The sequence below is a fragment of the Mustelus asterias genome, chromosome 13 (assembly GCF_964213995.1).
Source record: "Mustelus asterias chromosome 13, sMusAst1.hap1.1, whole genome shotgun sequence".
In the NCBI taxonomy this organism is placed as follows: Eukaryota; Metazoa; Chordata; class Chondrichthyes; order Carcharhiniformes; family Triakidae; genus Mustelus; species Mustelus asterias.
This window is the reverse complement of record NC_135813.1, coordinates 93,718,932-93,742,366: the sequence shown is the minus strand read 5'-3', so window position 1 is coordinate 93,742,366 and position 23,435 is coordinate 93,718,932. Positions and strand designations below refer to the sequence as shown.

The 23,435-nt window shown below is 42.8% G+C and overlaps 1 protein-coding gene across 4 annotated transcripts in view; it reads right to left on the bottom strand.

Moving 5' to 3' along the window:
* ube3b (ubiquitin protein ligase E3B) overlaps positions 1-23,435 on the bottom strand; it is a 49,311-nt gene that overhangs the window by 4,442 nt on the left and 21,434 nt on the right. For all 4 annotated transcript variants that reach the window (XM_078227278.1, XM_078227277.1, XM_078227275.1 and 1 more), the window contains 11 exons: positions 21,530-21,701; positions 19,628-19,746; positions 17,304-17,418; positions 14,719-14,818; positions 13,360-13,479; positions 10,255-10,431; positions 9,890-10,000; positions 8,659-8,796; positions 4,982-5,047; positions 4,000-4,058; positions 141-323 (listed from right to left, as the gene is read on the bottom strand). In XM_078227278.1, coding sequence (XP_078083404.1) covers positions 141-323; positions 4,000-4,058; positions 4,982-5,047; positions 8,659-8,796; positions 9,890-10,000; positions 10,255-10,431; positions 13,360-13,479; positions 14,719-14,818; positions 17,304-17,418; positions 19,628-19,746; positions 21,530-21,701 — 1,360 coding nt within the window. The remainder of the gene's footprint in view (positions 1-140; positions 324-3,999; positions 4,059-4,981; positions 5,048-8,658; positions 8,797-9,889; positions 10,001-10,254; positions 10,432-13,359; positions 13,480-14,718; positions 14,819-17,303; positions 17,419-19,627; positions 19,747-21,529; positions 21,702-23,435) is intronic.

Below are 23,435 nucleotides of genomic sequence, written 5' to 3'. Positions count from 1 at the left end.
TAATGTTCCACCTACAAGTACAAACTGTCTAAACATGACTGTGGGTGCCAAATAAGCTATGCCGTCCCCATTCCAACAGCGGTATTAAAAATAAAACAAACTGTCTGCAATTTACTTAAAAGCCGATTTCAGTGTCTTACTTGAGATCCTCCAGGTCGATCTCTGCATTGTCTCCAGCAATTAAACGTTGTACTTCAGGAGTTGAGAACATACGGAGCCACTCTGGGTTAATAATGGACCGGAATCCTCGGATGAAGGCGATCGTCTGATCTTTAACCTGAGTGTGCATTCGGAAGTGAGCCATGAGATGGATGTAACTGATTCTGTTGGTGGATGGCAGGAACTTTAGCTCTTAAGTATTGAACAACCCGCCCCAACTTTCCAAACATGTATTTTCTATACTGCAAACACACAAAAGAAACACAAAAGCAGGTGAATTGAACTGCTGCATCATCACAAAATAAGGTGATGGTGATGGCAGCAACAGGAAGAAGAGAAACTACAATGACCAGGAATCTGAAATAAATTGGAATCTGTTGGGGTGCATAGCAGGGCACTCAGAGACAAAGACAAGTTGATGTCTTGGGTTTAATCACAGAGGCTCTACTGTCTACTAGAATAGAAACATGGCAGGAGATAACGTTTTGGAGCTGTTGGCTGGATGTAAGGGTCATCTCTGGCTATTCCAAGTGTCAAATTGTACCTGCTATAAGGCAATATTTGGTGCATAACGACAGGGATAGCTATAGCACAGGTCAAACAACCATCAGGATCAAATTGTGAGAAAGACAGAAATCACCAGTAAAGACAAAGCATAGATTTCCTACAGCTTCAACCATGCTGTAATTAGCCTGAACTGGATTCTTGCTCGGTCAACTGATGATGCAAGGACAATGTTCGTGCACTACAAATTGGCAAATACACAACCCTGCCATAAGCACAATTCCAAAACTGCAACTCCTCACCCTCCAAACCAGGACAAAGCAGCCCTCTTTCACAACATTCACTCCCTCCACCATCGACCAACAGTGGCAGCTGTATGTACATTCTACAAGATGCACTGCAGGAACTCACCAAGGCTCCTTAGACAGCACCTTCCAAACCCACAACCGCTACAATCTAGAAGGACAAAGGCAGCAGGCAACTGGGAATGCCACCATCTGGAGGTTCCCCTCCCAAGTCACTCACCATCCTGACTTGGAAATATATCACCTTTACTGTCACGGGATCAAAATCCTGGAATTCCCTGACAACACCGTGAGTGAGCACCTCAGGAACTGCAGCGGTTCAAGAAGGGAACTCACCACCGCCTTCTCAAGGGCAAATAGGGATCAGCAAAAATGGTGGCCCAGCCAGTGACACCCACATCCCATAAATGTTTTTTTTAAAAAAGGTTAACCTTCAATAAAGTCTGACACAAGGAAAGGGCCTATCAAAGTACTCAATCCAGGGCTAATGTATGATCATCCAGTCAAAGAATTCTCTCACACACTGAACTCTGTTCTTGATGTTGTGGAAAACTTGTTTTTGCTAATCTGTAACCTTTCCTGAAGCTTGTGAATTGTGTAATTGATTCAATTATTAGTGTGTATCCTGTTCAAGCTAGTTTACTAGCCTTAACCTCATCTGCACCTTTCATTAAAGACCTGTATTCTTGCCTTTCTTTCAGTCTTTTCTCCAGCAGTTTGGTCACTTCAGTACACTTTCATAACTTTTTTCCGAAAGACCATCTTCTCCGAACCTTCAGGGAGGGTGACCACAATTGCATGCCATATTCCAAAATGGCGCCGTCATTGACCCATAAATAAACTTTGGGCGGCATGGTGGTTAGCACTGCTGCCTCACAGCGCCAGAGACCTGGGCCAGAGACCTGGGTTCAATTCCGGCCAAAGGTCACTGTCTGTGTGGAGTTTGCACGTTTTCCCCGTGTTTGCGTAGGTTTCCTCCGGGTGCTCCGGTTTCCTCCGACAGTTCAGAGGTGTGCGGGTTAGGTTGATTAGCCACGCTAAATTGCCTCTTACTGTCAGGGGAACTAGCAGGGTAAATATGTGGGGTTACGGGGATAGGAGCTGGGTGGGATTGTGGTTGGTGCAGACTCGATGGACCAAATGGCCTCCTTCTGCACTGTAGGCATTCTATGATTCTATGAATATATAATTGGTCATTTGTAACCCAGTTTCTGAATTACCATAATTTGTAACTCCTATCAATGTTTTCAGTGTATGATATTTATCACTCCCAAATCCTTTTCCTCATCAGACTCTTTTGTGATTTAAAAAATGGACCAGTCTACATGGCAGTTGCAGAGACCCACAACTTGGGGATTTCTGGCAATCAATCTGAAGTAAAGGGCACTACAATCTAATAGATGATGTCTGGCTGCTTCGTTTAGAAATGTCAGACAAACAACACAAAAAAAACCTTCTAAAAATCAGAACGAATTGTACACATGCTAATAACAGGGAAAACAAACAGGTCAAGAGGTATTGACAGAAAAATGTCAACTGCATACTTTGTGGTTTGAAATTATTGCATTCGTAATATATTTGGTAGAATAACCATGTAACTTGAAAGATGTGCAAGTTAGGTTGATTGGCCATGCAAAATTGCCTCTTAGTATCAGGGCGGATTATTAGGGTAAATACTGTGGGGTTACGGGGAGGGCCTGGGTGGGATTGTTGTCGGTGCAGACTCAATGAGCCTAATGGCCTCCTTTTGTACTGTAGGGATTCTACAATTGGCTATGAATTGAATCTGTATAGAACGCTGGTTAGGCCACATTTGGAGTACTGCGTCCAGTTCTGGTCGCCACACTACCAGAAGGACGTGGAGGCGTTAGAGAGAGTGCAGAGAAGGTTTACCAGGATGTTGCCTGGTATGGAGGCTCTTAGCTATGAGGAGAGATTGGGTAAACTGGGGTTGTTCTCCCTGGAAAGACGGAGAATGAGGGGAGATCTAATAGAGGTGTACAAGATTATGAAGGGTATAGATAGGGTGAACAGTGGGAAGCTTTTTCCCAGGTCGGAGGTGACGATCACGAGGGGTCACGGGCTCAAGGTGAGAGGGGCGAAGTATAACTCAGATATCAGAGGGACGTTTTTTTACGCAGAGGGTGGTGGGGGCCTGGGATGCGCTGCCAAGTAGGGTGGTGGAGGCAGGCACGCTGACATCGTTTAAGACTTACCTGGATAGTCACATGAGCAGCCTGGGAATGGAGGGATACAAACGATTGGTCTAGTTAGACCAAGGAGCGGCACAGGCTTGGAGGGCTGAAGGGCCTGTTTCCTGTGCTGTACTGTTCTTTGAATCGTTTGATGGGCCAAATACTCTGTCCTGGCTTCAGATTTTACTGGAGATCTTTTTCTCTTGGGAATGATCTGCAGTTTGGGGCCAGCTATGTACAGGCTTCAGTTAATTGTTAACATTAATAGCTACATCTCTGCCCACTAATGAGATCTGTGCCTGGTTACTGAATGTTATCAATGCTAGATGTCCGGGTTGGGATTATGATCAGGGGAAATATCAGTCCCTTAGAGGCTTTACGTGCCATGTATAAACCCAATCAACATGAATTGTGGATTTTAAATGGACAATATAATCCATAATGGATAGTGATATAGTGACTTGGTCTAACTATACCAGCTGGCCTGCATGGAGGGAGTTTTCAAGCACCACTAATCCTTGCAGTCCATTTCATACTTGCACTGATAGTTTCCTGATACAAACAAAATGGTTCTTCAAAGGGAGGTATGATTGAAAATTAAATAAAAGAATTAAAAAACAGATGAGTAACTCTGGTTCATTTACACAGGGCAAACTTTTGCTTTCACCGACATAAATACCTAAAGAACATGGTGCCTGTGAAAATGGGGTGGGATTAGGGAGGCACAGGTTGGGGGAGATATTTGAAAACGGAAGATATATTATAAAACAAGGTTAACAACACAAGGCTAGTGGAGAAATACACGCCACACATCATTAGGCCAGTGACATACTCACTTATTTTCATTAGTAACCCCAATGGTTTTTCCACCGGGCACCAGCTCATGGCAAACAAGCTGTTGAATCAGAAAGAAAACTACGTTGATTACAATGCAAAAATCAACATTTTACTGAGTCTACTGACCAAGATAGCTGACTAAATACTCTCCTGAACGTGCTGATTCTTGCTGAGCAAAATTTCCACAGACCCTTGAATTCTTGCAGTACTTCTGGGCTATATGTCCAATCTCAATACTAACATTCATTTACTAGCAAGAGGGTGTTGCTGACTACTGATTAGGACAAGGTAATTTAGCTCATTCCTACTCTCCTATTCATAGGATCATAGAATCCCTACAGTGCAGGAGAAGGCCATTAAGCCCATCAAGCCTGCACCGACAAGAATCCCACCCAGGCCTTATCCCCATAACCCCATGTATTTACCCTGATAATCCCCCTGACACTAAGGGTCAATTTAGCTTAGCCAATCCACCTATTTTTTCCCTATACCAGAAATAGTGAGGCCAATAATAGTACTTTGGAAAATGAGCTATCTCAGCAAAGACTGGAGAGTAAACTCATTGTGAGGCTGTATGTGTTGGTTCCACACCAGGTTCCTTATCCATCAAGGATGCACCAATACCAGGGGTTGAAACAAAACGGGGCAGCCAAGACCGGTTACTAAATTAAAGAGTCAAGATGAATGTGAAAACCCCTTTATATTTCCAACCCAACAGTTTTACTGAAAATAATAGAAACAATAGGAAGTTTCTGGATAATAATAAAGCCTGAATTATTTATAAATTTTATGCTGCATTCAATTTGAGCCTTTGTTCAGTTCCTGATCACAGCTGAGTTGTGTGTGCATGGGAATCTGACTCTGAAGATCGGGCCTCACAGGGTCTACAGCAGATCCACACACCACTGACACTGTATCACCTAGTTATAAATCCGAGATTTTATCATGGTTACTAATTTTAAAAAACTGCCAGGGCATTACCTGACCCATAACATCCTCATCATACGATAATGTCAAACCAAGGTCACCAATGTCACCATCGTAACGCTGCAAAAACAAAAATATAAATACATTCACTTTATTATTGCAGGCTGTGTTGGTGCATATAAAATATACAACATATCCATTAGGAGCAGTAGCAGGCCATTCAGCCCCTTGAGCCTCTCCGCCATTTGATAAGATCTGATTGGGGCCTCAACTCCACTCTCCTGTCTGCCCCCATTTATACCCTTTTGACTTCCTTGTCAACCAAGACTTTAACTCAACCTCAAAAATATGCAGTGACCCAGCCCCCACTGCTCCCTGAGGAAGAGAATTCCACAGACCAGTGACCTTCAGAGAAAAAGATTCTTAAATGGGAGACTCTCAATTTTAAACTGCGGCTCCTAGTTCTAGTCTCCCCCATAAGGGGAAACATCCTCTTAGCATCTATCCTGTTAATTCCCCTCAGGATCTTATAGGTTTCAATAAGATCGCCCCTTTTTAAATTCTAATGGATAAAGGCCCTTTCCTCTCAAGTTAACCCCTTCATTCCAGGAATCAATGAGTGAACTTTCTCCCAGCTAATTTGAATGCTATTATGTCCTCTCTCAAGTAAGGAGACCAAAACTGCACATAGTACTCCAGATGTGGTCTTACCAGCGCAAAATAAAACTGAAGCAAAACTTATGCAACAACCTCCTCCATCTCACATCCAAACTGAAGTGAAATCCACTCATTATTCCTCTCTCTACAGCAGCTCATTCTCTCCCAGATACTTCAATAATGTGTGAAATTAATTACTTTCCCCATTCCTACAACCTACAAGCTTTAAAACTCAAGCTTGGTGTCCACTATCATGTGCACCTCATTTTAATTTCCCTTAGTTTCTTCAACCTTGGTGGTGTGCTGTATTCTGCATCTGCACCCTTTATCTGAGCTTCTCCCTTTTATCCGAGTTCATAAATATAAAACAAGTAAAACCAGTTACACTCTACAGCATCAGCTCTCCTCTGACGATTGACATTAAATTATATGGTTAACAAGCAAAGATCATATGAGCTGTGCTGTTAAAGGATCGATGTGGTGATTGATGTCTCCTGCATTTATGGACTTAAAGAAGATGGCACTGGGAGTGCATATGACCACGAGTCTGTGGCAATTGTCAAACTCAACAACACAACAGTCCTGTATTTGAAGGAAGTGACTAGGTTTCTTGCTCCTGTGTGCATTTTAAGTGAGGAAAGCTTTGAGAGAAAAAAATCTGATAGACTCAAGAATTCAGTTTGCTCATTTGGTGCATTTAACTGAGCTATACAAAGCAGAAAAATCCCCGAGTTTTATCTTCTGCCTGTGCTGAATTCCCTGATCTCAGCCAAGGTGATCTACAATTGGCATCACCCTGGATTGGGAGGGAGAAAAACAAAATTAACCACAATACTCACTCATCAGTGATTCCTCCGAAAGCACATGTTCTTAAGGTGCCCGCTCAAATTAAAAATCAGGTTTTTTTTGTGGCGAGGTTAAAACTCACTGCTGACATTCGGGGTCAAAGTTCAACAGCACTTGACTGAGTTACCAGGGAGACACTGGCACCAGCAAATGTTGGAACTACTAAAAGATTATTATGTAGTTCACCAAGTCAATCATTATACATTGTAATGTGAAATTGAGATGACAATGTTCTCTGGTAAGAATCAGTGAAATGATTCTCTTTTCTCCTTTTAACTTTTTCTTAACTCTGAGGTCAGGTTTTGCTCTAGATAGTGCAGCATTATGGTTAACTTTTGTTCTTTCCTGATTTTGGTATCAAGCTGTTCTTTCAAGAACTTTCAAGATGTTTAAAGCAATGTTCCCTCTAATTCTCCTTAGCTGTGTGCAATCCCTTTGTCGCACTACACAAATGAATATATGAATTAGGAGCAAAGGGCAACTCATTGCTGTACATGCATGTATCTTAAAGGGATCACTGCATGTGCATGGCCCATTTATTCCCTGGATGGCACATTTTCCATTGCTCTATAACCTGACATATTCACGGCTTAAACTGAATATTGATCATCAGTGAAGTCGTACAAATCAGGCAACGATGCATCTTTTTCTTTCCTGGACATGGGATCTGGGATATTCTATTATAACTCACACAAATTAACTTTTAATTTAGTGCAGATGTGAATAGGGCTAAAGCTAGCTGGACAGCTAGCATTTATAGGTAAGATTGTGCAGTTTTAAATGGTATCATAAACAAAGAGGAATGATTGATTGCTAATGCTCTAATTGTAATAGCTTGCATTTATATCATGCCTTTAACATATAGTAAAGTTTATTTATTAACACTGCAATGAAGTTACTGTGAAAAAGCATCTCGAGATGCTCAAGTTGTTTTAATTTTGATGTATATAAAATTATGTGTCATGCTTTAAATATATATGTTAGAGAGAGAAACAAGGAGAGCAATTATGAAAGAAAACAAGAAAGGTTATAGAACAAAAGATAAAATTAAAAGGTGAAAATAAAGAAGCAAAGAAAGATGTAGCAGACTTGTGGAAGACAGAAGGAGGGCAATTAACATGCTTCGTTCTGGGGTGACATGCATGCTTGTTCCCAGCTACAGAAAATGCAATGGCTAACTTGCCAAGCACGTACTGTAATCTATAGTAATGAATGTTGTAGTTATGCTAAATTGAACTCATACATCTGTTATACTTTAATGCTGAATTATTACATCAGGTTTTACTCAACTATCCTGGTGTTGGATTTCTGAAACTAAATTATGGTTATGTTGTGATAAATTGAATCATAGAATCCCTACAGTGCAAGAGGAGACAATTTTGGCCCATCAAGTCTGCACCAACCACAATCCCACCCAGGCCCTATCCTCCCTAACCCCACGCATTTACCCTGCTAATCCCCCTGACACTAAAGGGCAATTTAGCATGGCCAATCCATCTAACCCACACATCTTTGGAGTGTGGGGAGGAAACCAGAGCACCCGGAGGAAACTCACGCAGACACGGGAGAACGTGCAAACTCCACACAGTCACCCAAGGCCGGACTTGAACCCAGCTCCCTGGCGCTATGAGGCCGCAGTGCTAATCACTGTGCCACCATGCCGCCCACAAGTTTTACCTATTTATTAGTGTCACAAGTAGGTTTACATTAACACTGCACTGAAGTTCCTGTGAAAATCCCCTCGTCGTCACACTCTGGTGCCTGTTTGGGTACACTGAGGGAGAATTTAGTATGGTCATTGCACCTAACCAGCACATCTTTCAGACTGTGGGAGTAAACTGGAGCACCCGGAGGAAACCCACGCTGACACGGGGAGAACGTGCAGATGCCGCAAACACAGTGACCCAAGGCTGGGAATTGAACCTGGGTCTCTGGCGCCATGAGGCAGCAATGCTAACCATTGTGCTAATGTGCCACCCTCTTTTTGCATCAGTGGATAAATAAAGTTATAATAATACATCAGATTGTGCTTTGTCCATTATTTGATGTGATCATGTTCAATGGCATTCTTGCCAAGCTGAGCTGATGATTTTAATTGGGTGTATTTATGCAGGATGACCTAATGGCAAAAGAGGCAAACGTAAATTGCAATCAAATTCTCCAACGTTGCTTTGCTTTATTGTTTGAGATGCAACACCCCTTCTACCAATATCACGTCCCAGAATTACCTTAATGGAGGTGAGATTTTTGTAGAATTCCGAGTCCAGGGATGGAAGTTCGTCGATTGAGCTGTACAGAGCACTATGGTGATGTCCCAGCACCTGACTGAGGAAGAAGGAAGCAAATGGAACGTCCACTACTATTCCCTGCAAGGGGAAAAGATAAAGGATACATTTGACTTGTATTCAAACTTCTCTTCCTCGCTTACAAATTTCTCCACGCAATCTTGCCTCATCGGAACTCTGCTAACATCTGCCAGCTGAGGTCCTTCAGTCCTCTGAATGTGATCTCCCGTACATCCACACTATCATCGGAGGCAGAAAAGCATTCCTAACTACGCTCTCTCCCTGCACTCACTCTGCTGTGCTGCTCCTCTGCCCTCCTCTAAAAACATCCCAAAAATCTCTCTCTTCAAACGTGATTTCAATTATCTCTAAACTCTTCTTGTTGCTCAGCATCCAATTCTTCTTTGGATTGCTGAGCAGATTAAAGGCAGATCATAAAAGCAAGCTGTTGCTGAAAGGTGAATTAATAATCATAGTCTGTTCTTGTGGAGGTTTTTGAAATTCTATTTGTTCACTCTGTTTAATTCTTGCATTTCCTGAAGCTTCAATCCCCATTTTTCCTATAGGTTCAGTGCCTTAGGAAACATCATTAAAATCAAACTGGAAGGCTGCAGTGGATTTTTAACACTTTCTCGATGTATGTTGAGTTGGCCTGGGGGTGATTTAAAGGAGATGCAGCTTTAACATTCATTTGGTGTGAGTGCACAAGGGAGGGGGTTTGGTGTCAATACATCTACATTGCAATTCACATTCCTGTGATTTCCATGGTGGCCACTACAGCAGTTCAAAGAAAAAAAAAGATTTAAAACAAACATGACAATGTAAATTCAGAGGAACACTTAAAGTTTATTTATCAGTGTTACAAGTAGGCTTACATTAACACTGCAATGAAGTTACTGTGAAAATCCCCTCGTTGCCACACTGCGGCACCCGTTCGGGTACACTGAGGGAGAATCTAGCATGACCAATGCACCTAACCAGCACGTCTTCCGGACTGTGGGAGGAAACCGGAGCACCTGGAGGAAACCCACGCAGACCCGGGGAGAACGTGAGAACACTTAAGGGCAGGGAAAGACCTCTATTTTTAGCAGATCAATTCTAGCTTTTCACCGGATCCTGAATTCTCCTCTGGAGTTAAATTGCCTCATACAAGGTTTGATAGTCCTGTTTATACCTCATAAATGGCTTTTCCCAACATCTTTCCGACAAATTCAAACAGCTGCAAGTGGTTCTCGTGGATGTAAGAGGTGGGAGACGGGTAGAGTCGCTCATCTCCACTGGTCGTCTGCAAGAGAAAAAATTATGCTAAGAACTAAGCAGAGAAGAATTTAACTGGAGCTGAAATGTTCTTAAAAAAAGAAATATAGTTGAGCAGATCACAGATACAGAATTTAGACTGGACATGAGGGAACAGACCATCAGTTGCCATATACGTGAGAAAGATAGAGAAACATGAGAGAACTAACATGGAGGCAGAGAGGTATAAAGCATTTTCTTTAAATTTTATTTCCCCCACATTTTACCCAAGCAGTGATCTACCTTGAAGAGATTCAGAGCAGGGTCAAAAACTTTCTTAATGATTTCCTCCAAAAATTCTTTGAAGACACCATCCTGGTCAATTCCAGCCTCATCCACTCCGAGATCATTCACAAATTTCACTCTGATGACTCCTTTCATTGTGTTTACAGGTAGTCGCCGTAACTGTTCATAGCCATCCTAGAAACAGAGAGAACATGCCTTGCTATCACCTCATTACTAAAGAAATGATGAAAACATTGACAAAAACCTGCTTTGATTTGGAGCCTTTCACATCCCCAAGACATCCCAAATGAGGTGCTCAGCCTAAGAATACCTTCTGGAGTAGTGTTGGTGTTTTGTATACAAATGCAGCTGCCAATTTGCACACACCAAGCCCCCATAAAACAGTAATGAGATAAATGGCTAGTTATTCTGCTTAAGTGGTGTTGCTGAGAAATAAATGTTAGGCAGGATACTGGGAGAACTGCCTTGTTCTTCTTTGGATACTGTCGTGGGATCTTTTGCAACTGCATGGTTGCACAATGGTTAGCACTGTTGCCTCATAGCGCCAGGGACTCGTGTTTGATTTTGGCCCTGGGTGACTGTGTGTGGGGAATTTACATGCTCTCCCCGTGTCTGCGTGGGCTCCCTCCTGGTTTCCTCCCAAAGTTCAAAGATGTGGAGGTTCGGTGGATTGGCCATGGGAAATGCGCAGGGTGACGGGGATAGGGTGGAGGGGTGGGCCTGGGTAAGGTGCTCTTTCAGAGGCTCGATGGGCTGAATGGCCTGCTTCCACACTGTAGGAATTTGTAAAAAAAAAACTGCTGAAAAACAAATGATGCCTCGATTTAATGTCTCGTGTAAAAGATGTGGGAAGGCAGCAACTTCAATCCCTTAAGTGTCAGCCTCAAGTCTGGGTACAGAATTGAACACATGACCTCTAACTCAGAAGTTGTGAATGCCATTATTGAGCCAAGCAAACATCGAATATTATATAAACAGATGTTTCGAAAGAATTGTGTGCTTTGACAATAGTGCATGGGCTGACTGATACGTGAAGTCTGACATAAACGATGATTAAGATATGAATCAGAATGGGTTTCATTCAATGTCCAGCAAAGCAGAGACACAATATTAAAGTAATTGCCCAGGAGCAATGTCATTAATGTCTTTTGACTAATAGTAGTAGGCAACACAATGCTCGGCTATTGACTTCCCAAACTCTGTGCAGTGGAAATGGGTATTGTTTTGGGGACATTCTGTGGCTCATTCTTGCTTCACTTGTGGCTTTGCTGCTTTCTGCACTTCCAGTTAACCTTCGTCTCTCTCTCTGGGGCATTGTCAGCCCCGGAATTCAGCATTGACTCTTCTCTTCTTCTGGCACAGTGGTTAGCGCTGCTGCCTCACAGCACCAGGGACCCAGGTTCAATTCCCGGCTTGGGTCACTGTCTGTGTGGAGTTTGCACGTTCTCCCCGTGTCTGTGTGGGTTTCCTCCAGGTGCTCAGGTTTCCTCCCACAGTCTGAAAGACGTGCTGGTTAGGGTGCATTGGCCGTGCTATATTCTCCCTCAGTGTACCTGAACAGGCACCAGAGTGTGACGACTTGGGGATTTTCACAGTAACTTAATTCCAGTGGTAACGTAAGCCTGCTTGCGACAAAAATAAATAAACTTAAACCCTCTTCTGTCCAGAAACAGAAATCAGCACTGTTATCCACAGGGAAAATAAAAGCATTCTATTGAATCTATGCTTCTCATTAAGCCCCATGGTATTTCCTTCCCCTTCCCTTCAGAATAGGGAACCTGGCAGGTACTGAACACCCTGTTGAAAACACGAATCCTATTACTTTTTGATGTTACAAATATTGCTGAGAATGGCTGTTGAGCAATCCAGTGTTTGTGATTAAAGCATTCAACATAGTCAAAAGCCACGTGTACCTGCAGTCAATCTGGGCTCCAGGTAGAATCACAGAATCCCTACAGTGCAGAAGGAGGCCATCAAGTCTGCACCAACTCTCCAACAAAGCATCTTACCCAGGCCCTATCTTTGTAAGCACATATTTACCACACTAAACCCCCTAACCTACACATCTTAGGACATTAAGGGACAATTTAGTATGGCCAATTCATCTAACCTGCGCAACTTTGGATGGTGGGCGGAAACCAGAGCACCCGGAAGAAACCCACGCAGAGAGAACGTGCAAACTCCACAGTCACCCAAGGCTGGAATCGAACCTGGATCCCTGGAGCTGTGAGACAGCAGTGCTAACCACTGTGCCACCGTGTAGCGTATCTCATTGCCCAGCTTCAAAGCAACAAGCCTGGGAACAGATCTCCATCCCAATAAACTCCCCTCTGTTAAAGTGAGATCACATTCTATTTTGCTTAGGATTGAGCATGGATTATTTATACTTTGGTTGCTAAGAATTACAGATGCTGCATATTAGGCTTAAACAGTAATTCAGCCAATATTTTCCCAGTAATTGTCTGCCTTCTAGTGCACAGATCCCATATTCCACTGCAGAATGGAATCTACATTATCAGACATATCTACATCTCTTTGTCACATATGCACAGACATTGCCATTGCATCTTAATGTAGAACTTCCTTTAGGAATAGAAACAGCTGGATTGTTTAATGGAAAAATAAGGACAAAAAACACCTTGTAAACTAATTTTGAAGGCTAATCAAACCATTGGATGGGTGGATTAACCAATCAAGATTCAAAGCCCGTTTCGAAGGACAAATGGTTAACCTAATTATTCTACTGAAACCTTCTGTGGAGTGACATGGGTAGAAACAGTGGAAAAGATGTCTATTTTTAAGCTTTACCAACATACGCCTGAAGTGTTTGCTATTAAGATTGGTCAGAAATACAAAGATCAGGGCTCTCCTCGCTAAAATACCAGCTTTGTACCAGAACTCGCATCCACTAGATAACAAAAGCAGACCAGCTCGGGAGTAAGACAACTCGAGAAATTCAGGAACTATCCAAGAAAATTTGGGGAAAATCCCTGTATTGTAGCTGTAAAAAAAAAAGAGAAGAGAAATCCCAACAGTGGGAATATTAAAATTAGAGTGCATTAAACCAAAGTGGTATCGCCATCAAAACTTGGGACAGGTTACCTCGAGCATTCGGGATCTGCGTATTGTAATGTGAATGACATGAGGGGACGCAGAACTGGTCTCCACCAACCCCAGCGACTCTTTCTCCTTTGTTACCATGTTTCGGAAAAGCAGCACCCTCTAACAAGAGAAAGGACAAAGTGAGCTTTATTCAATCAGCGTAACGATTTACAGATTAAATATCTTCTCAAAATCACTGGCGTCCAATTGTTTGGTAAACTGGAATAAATTTTAATGAAATTTAAAATAAATTCCTACATCTTTGAAGAGGTTTCTCCCCTTCTACAATTTTAAACGTTTTTGCCTTCATTACAGACTGGCTATCTGAGAGCATGTCACAGAATGGAAGGGCCTTGGATGGATCTACTAGTATATAAACATATTTTGAATCCGCTGAACTCCAAACTGTCAAAATACATACTACCAAAGACAGAAAACCCATGACCATGCTGCTTATTTCCTGATGTAGAGCCCTCGGTCTTTCTTTTATCAATGCATCCTATTTGTCTTCTTTCCCTATGTCTAAAATACTGTCACATGTGGAGGATGAAAATTGGGGAACTGTGACAACTTCCACTGACCACCAGGAAAGTTCCCTCCAACTATAAAGATAATGCAGCCATGTATGACGTACTTGGGTCAATACGTGACAAGTGTATAGCTCGCTTAGGTGACATTTTAGATCCATACATACAGTGCAGAAGGGGGCCATTCAGCCCATCGAGTCTATACCAACAACAATCCTACCCAGGCCCTATTCCCACAACCCCACGTATGTACCCTGCTAATCCCCCTGACAGTAGGGGACAATTTAGCATGGCCAATCAACTTAACCTGCACATCTTTTGGACTGTAGGAGGAAACTGCAGCAGCTGGAGGAAACCCATGCAGACATGGGGAGAACATGCAAACTCCACACAGTCACCCAAGGTCGGAATTGAACCCGGGTCCCTGGTGCTGTGAGGCAACAGTGCTAACCACTGTGCCACCTTGCTGCCCATGGTTTAGGGTTAGGGTTACCCATTTAGCTTATTTAAGTGAATCATAATGCTGAAGCAGTTAAATCATAAACCTCACTGACAGCCTATTCAAAACAATAGGATTGCGACTCGAACCTCAGAAAGACCAACAAAATATACTTCAGTGTGCTAGAATAGTCAATTGTAATGTTTTAAAAACGCAAAGGGTGTCACAGGTGAGGCAAAAGTACAGGACAGTCAGTAAAATATTACTAAGAGTTGACAGGAATTTTGCTCATGGTAACCCCCAGGATATTTGGTAAGCTTCATTACTAAATGGGCTGTTTGAATAAATGGGACTGTTCACGCACACCATGCCATTACTCAGAATGGTACTTACATTTTTGTGTGGAATAGTGTGGGGGATGTACTGCAGTAGTAACTGGGCTCTCTTCTTCCCTTTATCCAGGTCCTGGAATATCAAGCTGGGTTTCAGATCCCTTTATGAATAAGATGAACAGCTCGTTATGGAGTGGCAACACTGGAACATGGAGACATTGGGAATTACAATGTACAAAATTCTTTCCTAAGATTGTCAGCCAACTCAGGGTGAAAAGATGTTTTAGAACATCAGCAATTCAAACCAGTAATACGGTAATAAGCTTAGGAACATAAAAAAAGCAGGAGTAGACCACATGGTCCATCGAGCCTGCTCTGCTATTCAGTACGATCACATCTGATCTTGGGCTTCAACCACATTTTCTTTCCCGCTCTCAATATCCCTCAATTCCGAGACACCAAACATCTGTCTACCACAAACTTAAATGTATTCAACGATGGAGCATCTGCAACCCTCTGGGGTAGATAATTCCAAAGATTCACAACCCTTTGAGTGAAGTAATTTCTCCTCAGCTCAGTTTCTAAATGATCAGCCCCTTATCCTAAGGTCGTATTCCATTGTTTTAGATTCCCTGCCAGTGGAAACAATCTCTCAGCGACTTCAGAATTTTGTAGCCTTTAATCGCCGCTCAGTCTTCTAAGCTCCAGAGAATACAAGACAAATTTAGTCAGCCTCTCATCATAGGACAAACCCCGCATTGCAGGACATGCTCACATTCTTCAAATAAATTAAAGCATAACCAAACTATTTTGGGGTGGAGTGAGTCAAAATAAAAATTAGTTGGTTAAATAATTGTATTAAAATGTTCAAAGTTTCAGTATTCAAAGGGTTTAAAAAAAACATTATTTTTTTTGGCCTCGGTCACTATCTGTGTGGAGTTTGCACTTTCTCCCTGTGTCTGTGTGGGTTTCCTCCAGGTGCTCCGGCTTCCTCCGACAGTCCAAAGATGTGCGGGTTAGGTTGATTGGCCATGGTAAATTGACCCCAGTGTCAGGGGGATTAGCAGGATAAATATTCCGGGCACGGGAATAGAGCCTGGGTGGGATTGTGGTCGGTACAGGCTCGATGGTGTGAATGGCCTCCTTCTATACAGCAGGGATTCTATGATTCTACAATTACTCGGTACCTGTTCCTGCCCTAGAGGGAAAATTATTAATGAATGAAGTCTTGCAAAACAATGGAAAGCAAAACATTTTGACTCCAAAGTGGTAGCATTGATACATTTTAAATTTATTTCCTCGAGGTAATAAAGGCATTTAATATTTTCAGAATCCCAGCAAAATTCTTAAGGCACAAAACTTAGCCACTAACATCTCTTCCAATGGATTCTAAATTCAATAAACTTCTCAAATACTCTGCAGTTTTCCCCAAGAACATTTTTAAATTTCTCACGTGCTTACTGATCATTTCCTAATGTTATGTTTGTGCTGTTTCCCCATGTGCGCACATCCTTCTGTTCTAATCCTCTCACTCAAGATCACACCAGTTACCAGTGAGTAGCTGTTCTGTCTCTATTCTGTAAATGGACTAAACTTTACCTCACCCAATTAAAATGCCTGGGTGGGGAAGGCCACCCCCAGTCCGGAGCAGCAATTTCACACTGGTGCAGCCCTGGTTGGCTCAAGGTGTGAAAATTCCACTCCGTCTCAGCAGGAAATCCCGCCTTAAAGAGCAGCCAACCAATCTGATTGGCCAACAGCTCTGTAGTCCTAGTAGCCCAACAGATGGGCGTGCTGCAAAAACAGAAAATGCTGCAAAATCTCAGCAGGTCTGAGCTCTGAAGAAGGGTCGCCCAGACTCGAAACATTAGCTCTGTCCTCTCTCCACAGGTGCTGTCAAACCTGCTCAGATTTTCCAGCATTTGCTGTTTTTGTTTCTGATTCCAGCATCCACAGTAATTTGCTTTTATAAGAAGGGGCATGATAATTGTTGGAATTACAGGCAGTCCCACCACCGAGAAGCCCAAGGAAGTCTGGGCTCAGAGGTGTCAGGGGATGAGGGGATGGGTTCAAGAGGCCAAAGGGAAGGGGGAGGCTGTCCTAGCAGAGGGTGTGCCCCCAATGGGTCCAGTGCACCCTAATGGAGGTTCTTACCCCTTGCCTGATAGCAGACTGCATAGCTAAAGCTGCCAGACTTCCTGTATGGCATGGGCTCCCCAAAGGTAAAATAGTGGCAGGGGCTGGATGAGGCAATTAAGCATACATTAAATGTCCACTTTCAGGCCTCAATAGATCCATGGGCAGATGGGCTGCCCAATGCCTCCCCTTTCCCATGCAAGATTTCTAACAGGTCAGGGGTGGGTGGGCAGCTGCCCACTGGACTTTACAAGCCCCTTGCCTTCAAACCCACTGGCAGGCAACGTAAAATCCAGCCCAGTTTTCAGTGCCCATTCATTTTTAATATTTTCCAAAAGACAGTTACTGTCAAATATAGCTATATTTTTAACCAGTATTCAGGAGCAGACTGTCTATAAGACAGGAAAGGGCAACAGTCTGATTGGTGCTTGCGTCATTTTTCTGAGGGAAGATGCAGACAAAGGGCTTTGCTTTCTTACAGACTGTGTTGAAAGTTCATTCTTCACTTACTTGCGCAGCCAGTGATCCTCCGGAGCAAAGCGCCGCCGGCAGTCTCGCTCATACAGAGTCATCAGCCACCCGTGAACGGAATGGAACAGCTCCAGTTGCTCTCCATTTGCATTTTCTAGAGAGATACAGAAACAAACATTTCGGTTCAGACTTTGGCTGATTAGGTTTCTATCTTCACTAACGCAAGCCTGATTTAGGTGGGGGGGGGGGGCACACGAGAAAGCGATCAAATCCACCTCGTTAAAAAGCTGACCTGAATTTTCCCAATTAGAATAATGGAAACATCCATTTATTGGACAAATCCAGATGTGAATCTGCTTGTGTAAAAAGATGTGGCAAATTTGGTTGCGGTGGGGTGCGCTCAGTCTCCAATTTATTCACATTATTTTGGAATAATGTAGCTTTTGCTCTTTAGAATTGACCTGAATGAAATGATGCAATGCTTTCAAAAAGAAAAAGAGATCTGTCCAATTTTCACAGTAGCTCAAGGGGTCGCTGAAGTTTAAGTTTATTTATTACTCACAAGTAGGCTTACATTAGAATCCAATGTTGCCAGATAGTATTCTGTCCAAAATTCTGACACTTGATTCAGATTCAACAAGAAATAAGCAGGGCTGTCTACGTGCAACTAATAATGTCTTAATAAAAAGTTTATTTTTCGTAAAAACATCTTTTAATTAATAATCTTTTAAATGTTATATCTTTACTGCCTGTTTTTTTGAGGATGAGAATGCAACTCGGCTTCTTCTAATGTGTTAAAATGGATTTCTGGTGGTACTAGGTGTAGCCGAACGTATTTGAAAATGCAAACTATAAAAGCAGCCTGTAACTGGATTAGGGACTTATCCAAATGAATTTCAGAGAACATTCAACATTAGACCAGGGCAACAGCTAAGAGACACTCAGATCAACATCATTATCTGTCTGAACTGGATTCAACGCCAGATTTCAACAGGAAGTTCAAAACATTTGAGGACACGCTCGTCATAATCGAAGAAATGCAAGAAATATCAGGAGCAGGCTCAACCTTGAGCCTGCGTTGCCATTCCATCTTCAACTCCCCTTTCTGCTCTATCCTAGTGATTCCCTTGTGTCCAAGAAACTATTAATCTCAGCCTTAAATATACTCAGCGACTGAGCATCTGGAGCCCTCAGGGAGCGAATACTCCAAAGATTCACAAGTCTCCAACTGAGCAGATTTCTCATTTTGGTCATAAATGGACGACCCCTTATTCTGAGACTTGGGCCCGATTTTACCATCAAGTTGCACCTGTTTTCGGACGTGAAAACTTGATAAAGTCGGGCGTGAGGCGAGTAGCATGATCCGCGCCCGCCTCCGCGCCGGGTCCCCGTTTACCAAGGCCCGAAAATTGAAGTGGTCGGGACCGTGCCTGAAACAGGCGTGACGACCACTTAAATGCATTTGCATGCATTTTAATTGACTTAATGGGCCGCACGCCCAACCTCACTGGCACTTCCCCCTTTACCACCACGTTCGCCCATCCAGAATCGGCGCTAAACAGACATGCTTCATAAAAGTCTGATTCGGGCGCTCCAATTAGTGAGGAGATAAGTGCCAAGTGTCTGACGGCTCTCTGCTTGAGATCAGTGGGGGGGGGGGTACTTTGCCCGAGACCAGTGAGGGGTACGGGAGGGGTCCACTGCCACTCTGCCTGATATCGGTGTGGGGAAGGGGGGAGGAGGGGCCCGCGATTGGTCTGGGTGGGGGTGGGCGTGGGGAAATGTCTGTGGGGGCCAGTGGGAGGCATTATCCGTCCCGGGAGCGATGTGGCAGGGGAGCCACATTCTATCATTTTTTTCTGCGCATGCGCGGTTGGAGGTGCCGATCGGAGCTGCAGATCGAAGCTGCAGGAGTTCGGGCGCGTTAAACCCCACCCACAGGCTTCTGCAGCGCAATTGGGAATTGCTGATACTTTTTCAGGCAGAGTGCGTATGGGGGCGCCTGAGAACGGGTTTAAAAGTCGGATCCGAAACACTCCCAGTTTCAAGTCTGCCCAGCACTTAGAATCAAAATGGTAAAATATGGCCCTATGACTCCCAGGTCTAGATTGTACTGCGAAGGGAAACAGCTTTTCATTATTTATCCTGTCAAGCCTTTTAAAGAATATCTAATGTTTCAACGAGATCACCTCACATGTTTCTAAACTGCAGAGACCATAGACCCATTCGACTCGATCGCTCCTCGGGTCTTTCAGCCCAAGACTCGATGATTAAATGTGAACACTGGCCCCATCCAGTGTTTCCACAAACCTAACCAGACAGTAGACCTGCTACAATTCTTGATATTATGCAAGTAAACTCACCGTGAATGCCATCCCAGATCATTTTAAATACAAAATTATTCAGGAAGGAGGAGATGGTGACGAGCTCTTCCAGTTTGAATGAGACTTGCTCCTCATACACCTCAATGTCATCCAGGATCCTGTAATAATGTTGTTAGAATTTAGTTACATAACATAGTAGACAGAAAGCTGGGAGTGAGGCAGGTGGTACAAAAAAACAGCGGAAAAAAAAGTTAGATTTACCCAGACCTGTACTAAACAGCAACAGTGATCCATGAAGCTCCATCAGCAGAAGCTGGGGCTTGTTACAGAGAACCACAAAAATGAAAGAAGCAGTGGTGTGATATCCTACTTGTGCACCCAGCATCTAAGTTGAATTATTCCTATTAAATACATCCGGCAAAAAAGTAATGCCCACATGACGTGAACCAAAAATTGGGGCTGTGTTTATCGTTAGTGGCTACCAGGTCAGATTGAATCCTCAACAATACTGAGGGAATGCTGCATTAACAATGGTGCTGTCTTTTCAATGAAATGTTAAGGCAAGACCCTGTCTGTTCACTCAAAGGAGTGCAACAAATCTCATAGTACTATTCAAAGAACAGCAGGGGAGCTCTCCTGGTGACCTGGTCAATTTTTATCTCTCTAAAAAGTCACTAAAGGATTATCTGGTCAATATCTCATTGCTGCTTATGTGATCCTGCTGTGCATAAACAGGCTGCCGTGTTTTCCTACAATTACAACAGTGACTAAACTTCAAAACTATTTCATTGGTTGTGAAGCACTTTGATAAATTCAAAAGTTGTGAAAGGTGCTACGCAGATGCAAACCCCCTTCTTTACTTCACTTCTCAATAGCTTTGTATTTCCAAGGCAAAAATCCCGCTAATAAAGTCCACTCCACGGAACCGTACGGCTGTGGCAACAGAGTCATTAGATAAACATGGACTCCTGTAAATACTGTGGAAGCAAAATACATTCCCGCAACAAGGTAACCCAATATTACACAGGGAAAAATAATTCAGAAAATTATTTTTAAAAAACAGGAAGGGGTTAGAGAAATATAATCATAGATAGTTCAGACATGGGGCTCCAACTGGTACAGGTATTCAGGATCAAACGACAGTCTCTAATATTATGACTTTGTTAACATAATGTGTTAATTGAAAATAATATTAAAAAAAACAAAATTTCCAGCAGAGCAAGAGTCATATTATGGCCATGCCATAAGAAAATCTAAACTAAAAATGTCATACAATACTTTTCACCGTATACTAATGCATGTGACAATAATAAATCAAATCAATTCAGCTTCAGCATTAAGATTTTGGTTCAACGGAATTAAACGTGTTCACCCTGTGCAGCGAACCTGTGCTGCGGCCATCATTTTAAACGTAAATAGGTTGAAGAGATCGCCACTATGCATTTCCACAAATCTACAAGCTTGCTCTCATTTCCTAGGCTTCTTGCAATGAAATGGGACAAGTTGATGCAGGCTCTTCCGTGTTAGTTACTCAAAACTAATTGGAAGAGACGGTCATAATAACCGGCTTAAGGCTTTGCTAAAACATATTTTGCAGTATAACCCGAATGGAGGGCTCTGGTGTGGCTGTAAGTAAGTTGTGACAGCTATTCTTTTTAAGAGAATGAATGTAGATGCTTCTCACTGGTCACATCATCAGTGTGGCTTCGCAGGCACAATTCATTCTTTGACATGCTGCTGGTAAGAAAATTGCCTTTCCTTAAAAAAAAAAAAAAAATGTATCTCTGTAATTTCTTCTATAAAGTTGGAGTGTTTGGGAGTAGGAAGTTTTCACCATTAATTGCTGGTCCTCTTTAAATGAAGTGGTTTTGTTCCACCACCTTCAGCCCAGTGCATTTCACTCAAGACCGCAGGTCTATCTCAAATCTCTCACAAACTTACGTGATAAGGTGCCGAGAGCAGTCACAAAATAACATCAGCATTGCAAGAAGCCGCTTGGATTCCTCGGTATCATTGTTCAGGCACTCAAGGAATAGCTTCAGGCCCCCTTGAGGTCCCAGTTCACAAATGAATGCCCACAACTTGGGCAACAAGTCATCCAGATAGGTTAACCCTGAAACACAGACATCCAAAATCACTGAAAACACAAAAAAGCCTTCATCCCCCTGGATACAAGATGGGCTGAGAATATTCACCCAACTCTCATCAGCAGGTCCTCATTAAAATCATTTTCAATGCACTGGATTCAGTACGATTCCCCTTCCCCCATTTATGACCCTGAAAATGTTTTATTGATTTGTTCCATTAAGCATCAACAGCATTTGATTATTTTAGACTAAAAGTATATATTTTTTAAACATGAATTTTCCAGGCTTTCCCAATGGCTCAATGAGTAGATAGATGGTGTAGCACAGTGGTTAGCACTGCTGCCTTACAGAGCCAGGGACCCGAGTTCGATTCCCAGCTTGGGTCACTGTCTTTGCAGAGTTTGCACGTTCTTCCCGTGTCTGCGTGGGTTTCCTCCGGGTGCTCCAGTTTCCTCCCATAGTCTGAAAGACGTGCTGGTTAGGTGCATTGACCCGACTAGGGGAATTTCACAGTAACTTCATTGCAGTGTGAATGTAAGCCTTACTTGTGACTAATAAATAAACTTTAACTTTTTACTTTAAATACAATGTATGGTATGATCCTTAGAAGTGGAAGGCTAAATTGATAAAACTGTTATTGAATCCTAGATTTTATAGATTTATAAAAAACAAGCAGAGATCATTCTAAACCTGAACAAATCACTGGAAAGGCTGCACATGTTATGGGCGGGATTTTTCTCCCTCTCGGCGGCATGTTTCACAGCGGTAGGAGGCGGCGGGATCTTATGGTCCTGCCGTTGTCAACAGGGTTTCCGTTTGAACGCACCCCTTGCCACTGGAAAACTGCAGCAAGGGTGCGCCATGGGCAGAGCCATAAGATCCTGCCAACGGTAGTTGGATTTTGGCGATTGTGTAAAGTTTTAGGGACCCTTCTTTGGGACTGAAGCCAAGGTCATATAGAAGAGATTTAGTAAAATGATACCAAGGATTAAAGGCTTTAGTAATAATGTAAGTTGACATGCATAGATTTGCTTTTTCACTGGAAAAAGTTTAAGAGATCTTTTATCATTATTCTAAATCTTAAGAGTTTCTGATAAGGTATACAAGTAAAAATTATTTCCAGTGAGTCAATAATTGAAGGGCATAAGTTTATGATGATCAAAAGAAAGAAAAATTTGGGGAAACTCTTTTACATGGAGAGTTTCGAGAGCTTGTAGAGTCTTACCTGAAACAGTGATGGAAACAGAATCTATTATCGCTTTTAAAGGGAAGTGGATAAATATTTGTAAAACAAAATAAAGGAGCCTTGGGAAAATGATAGGGGTAAACCTTCAACACTTCAATAGTTCATCACTCCATTACAGATACTGACTTCGGTGAAATTCCTTTCTGCTGTATTCTTCACTGCAAATTTATTCATTTGGCTGCACCACCTCAAAAAAAGTGTTTTTTTTAAAAAAAAAGGGACATTTAGAATCGTAGAATCCTTACAGTGCAGAAGGAGGCCTTCAGTCCATCGAGTCTGCACCGACAACAATCCCACCCAGGCCCTATCCACGTAACCCTACATATTTACCCCGCTAATCCCTAACTTACACATCCCAGGACACTAAGGGGCAATTTAGCGTGGCCAATGAACCTAACCTGCACTGTGGGAGAAAACTGAAGCACCCGGAGGAAACCCACGCAGACACGGGGAGAACGTGCAAACTCCACACAGACAGTGACCCAAGCTGGGAATCGAACCCGGGTCCCTGGTG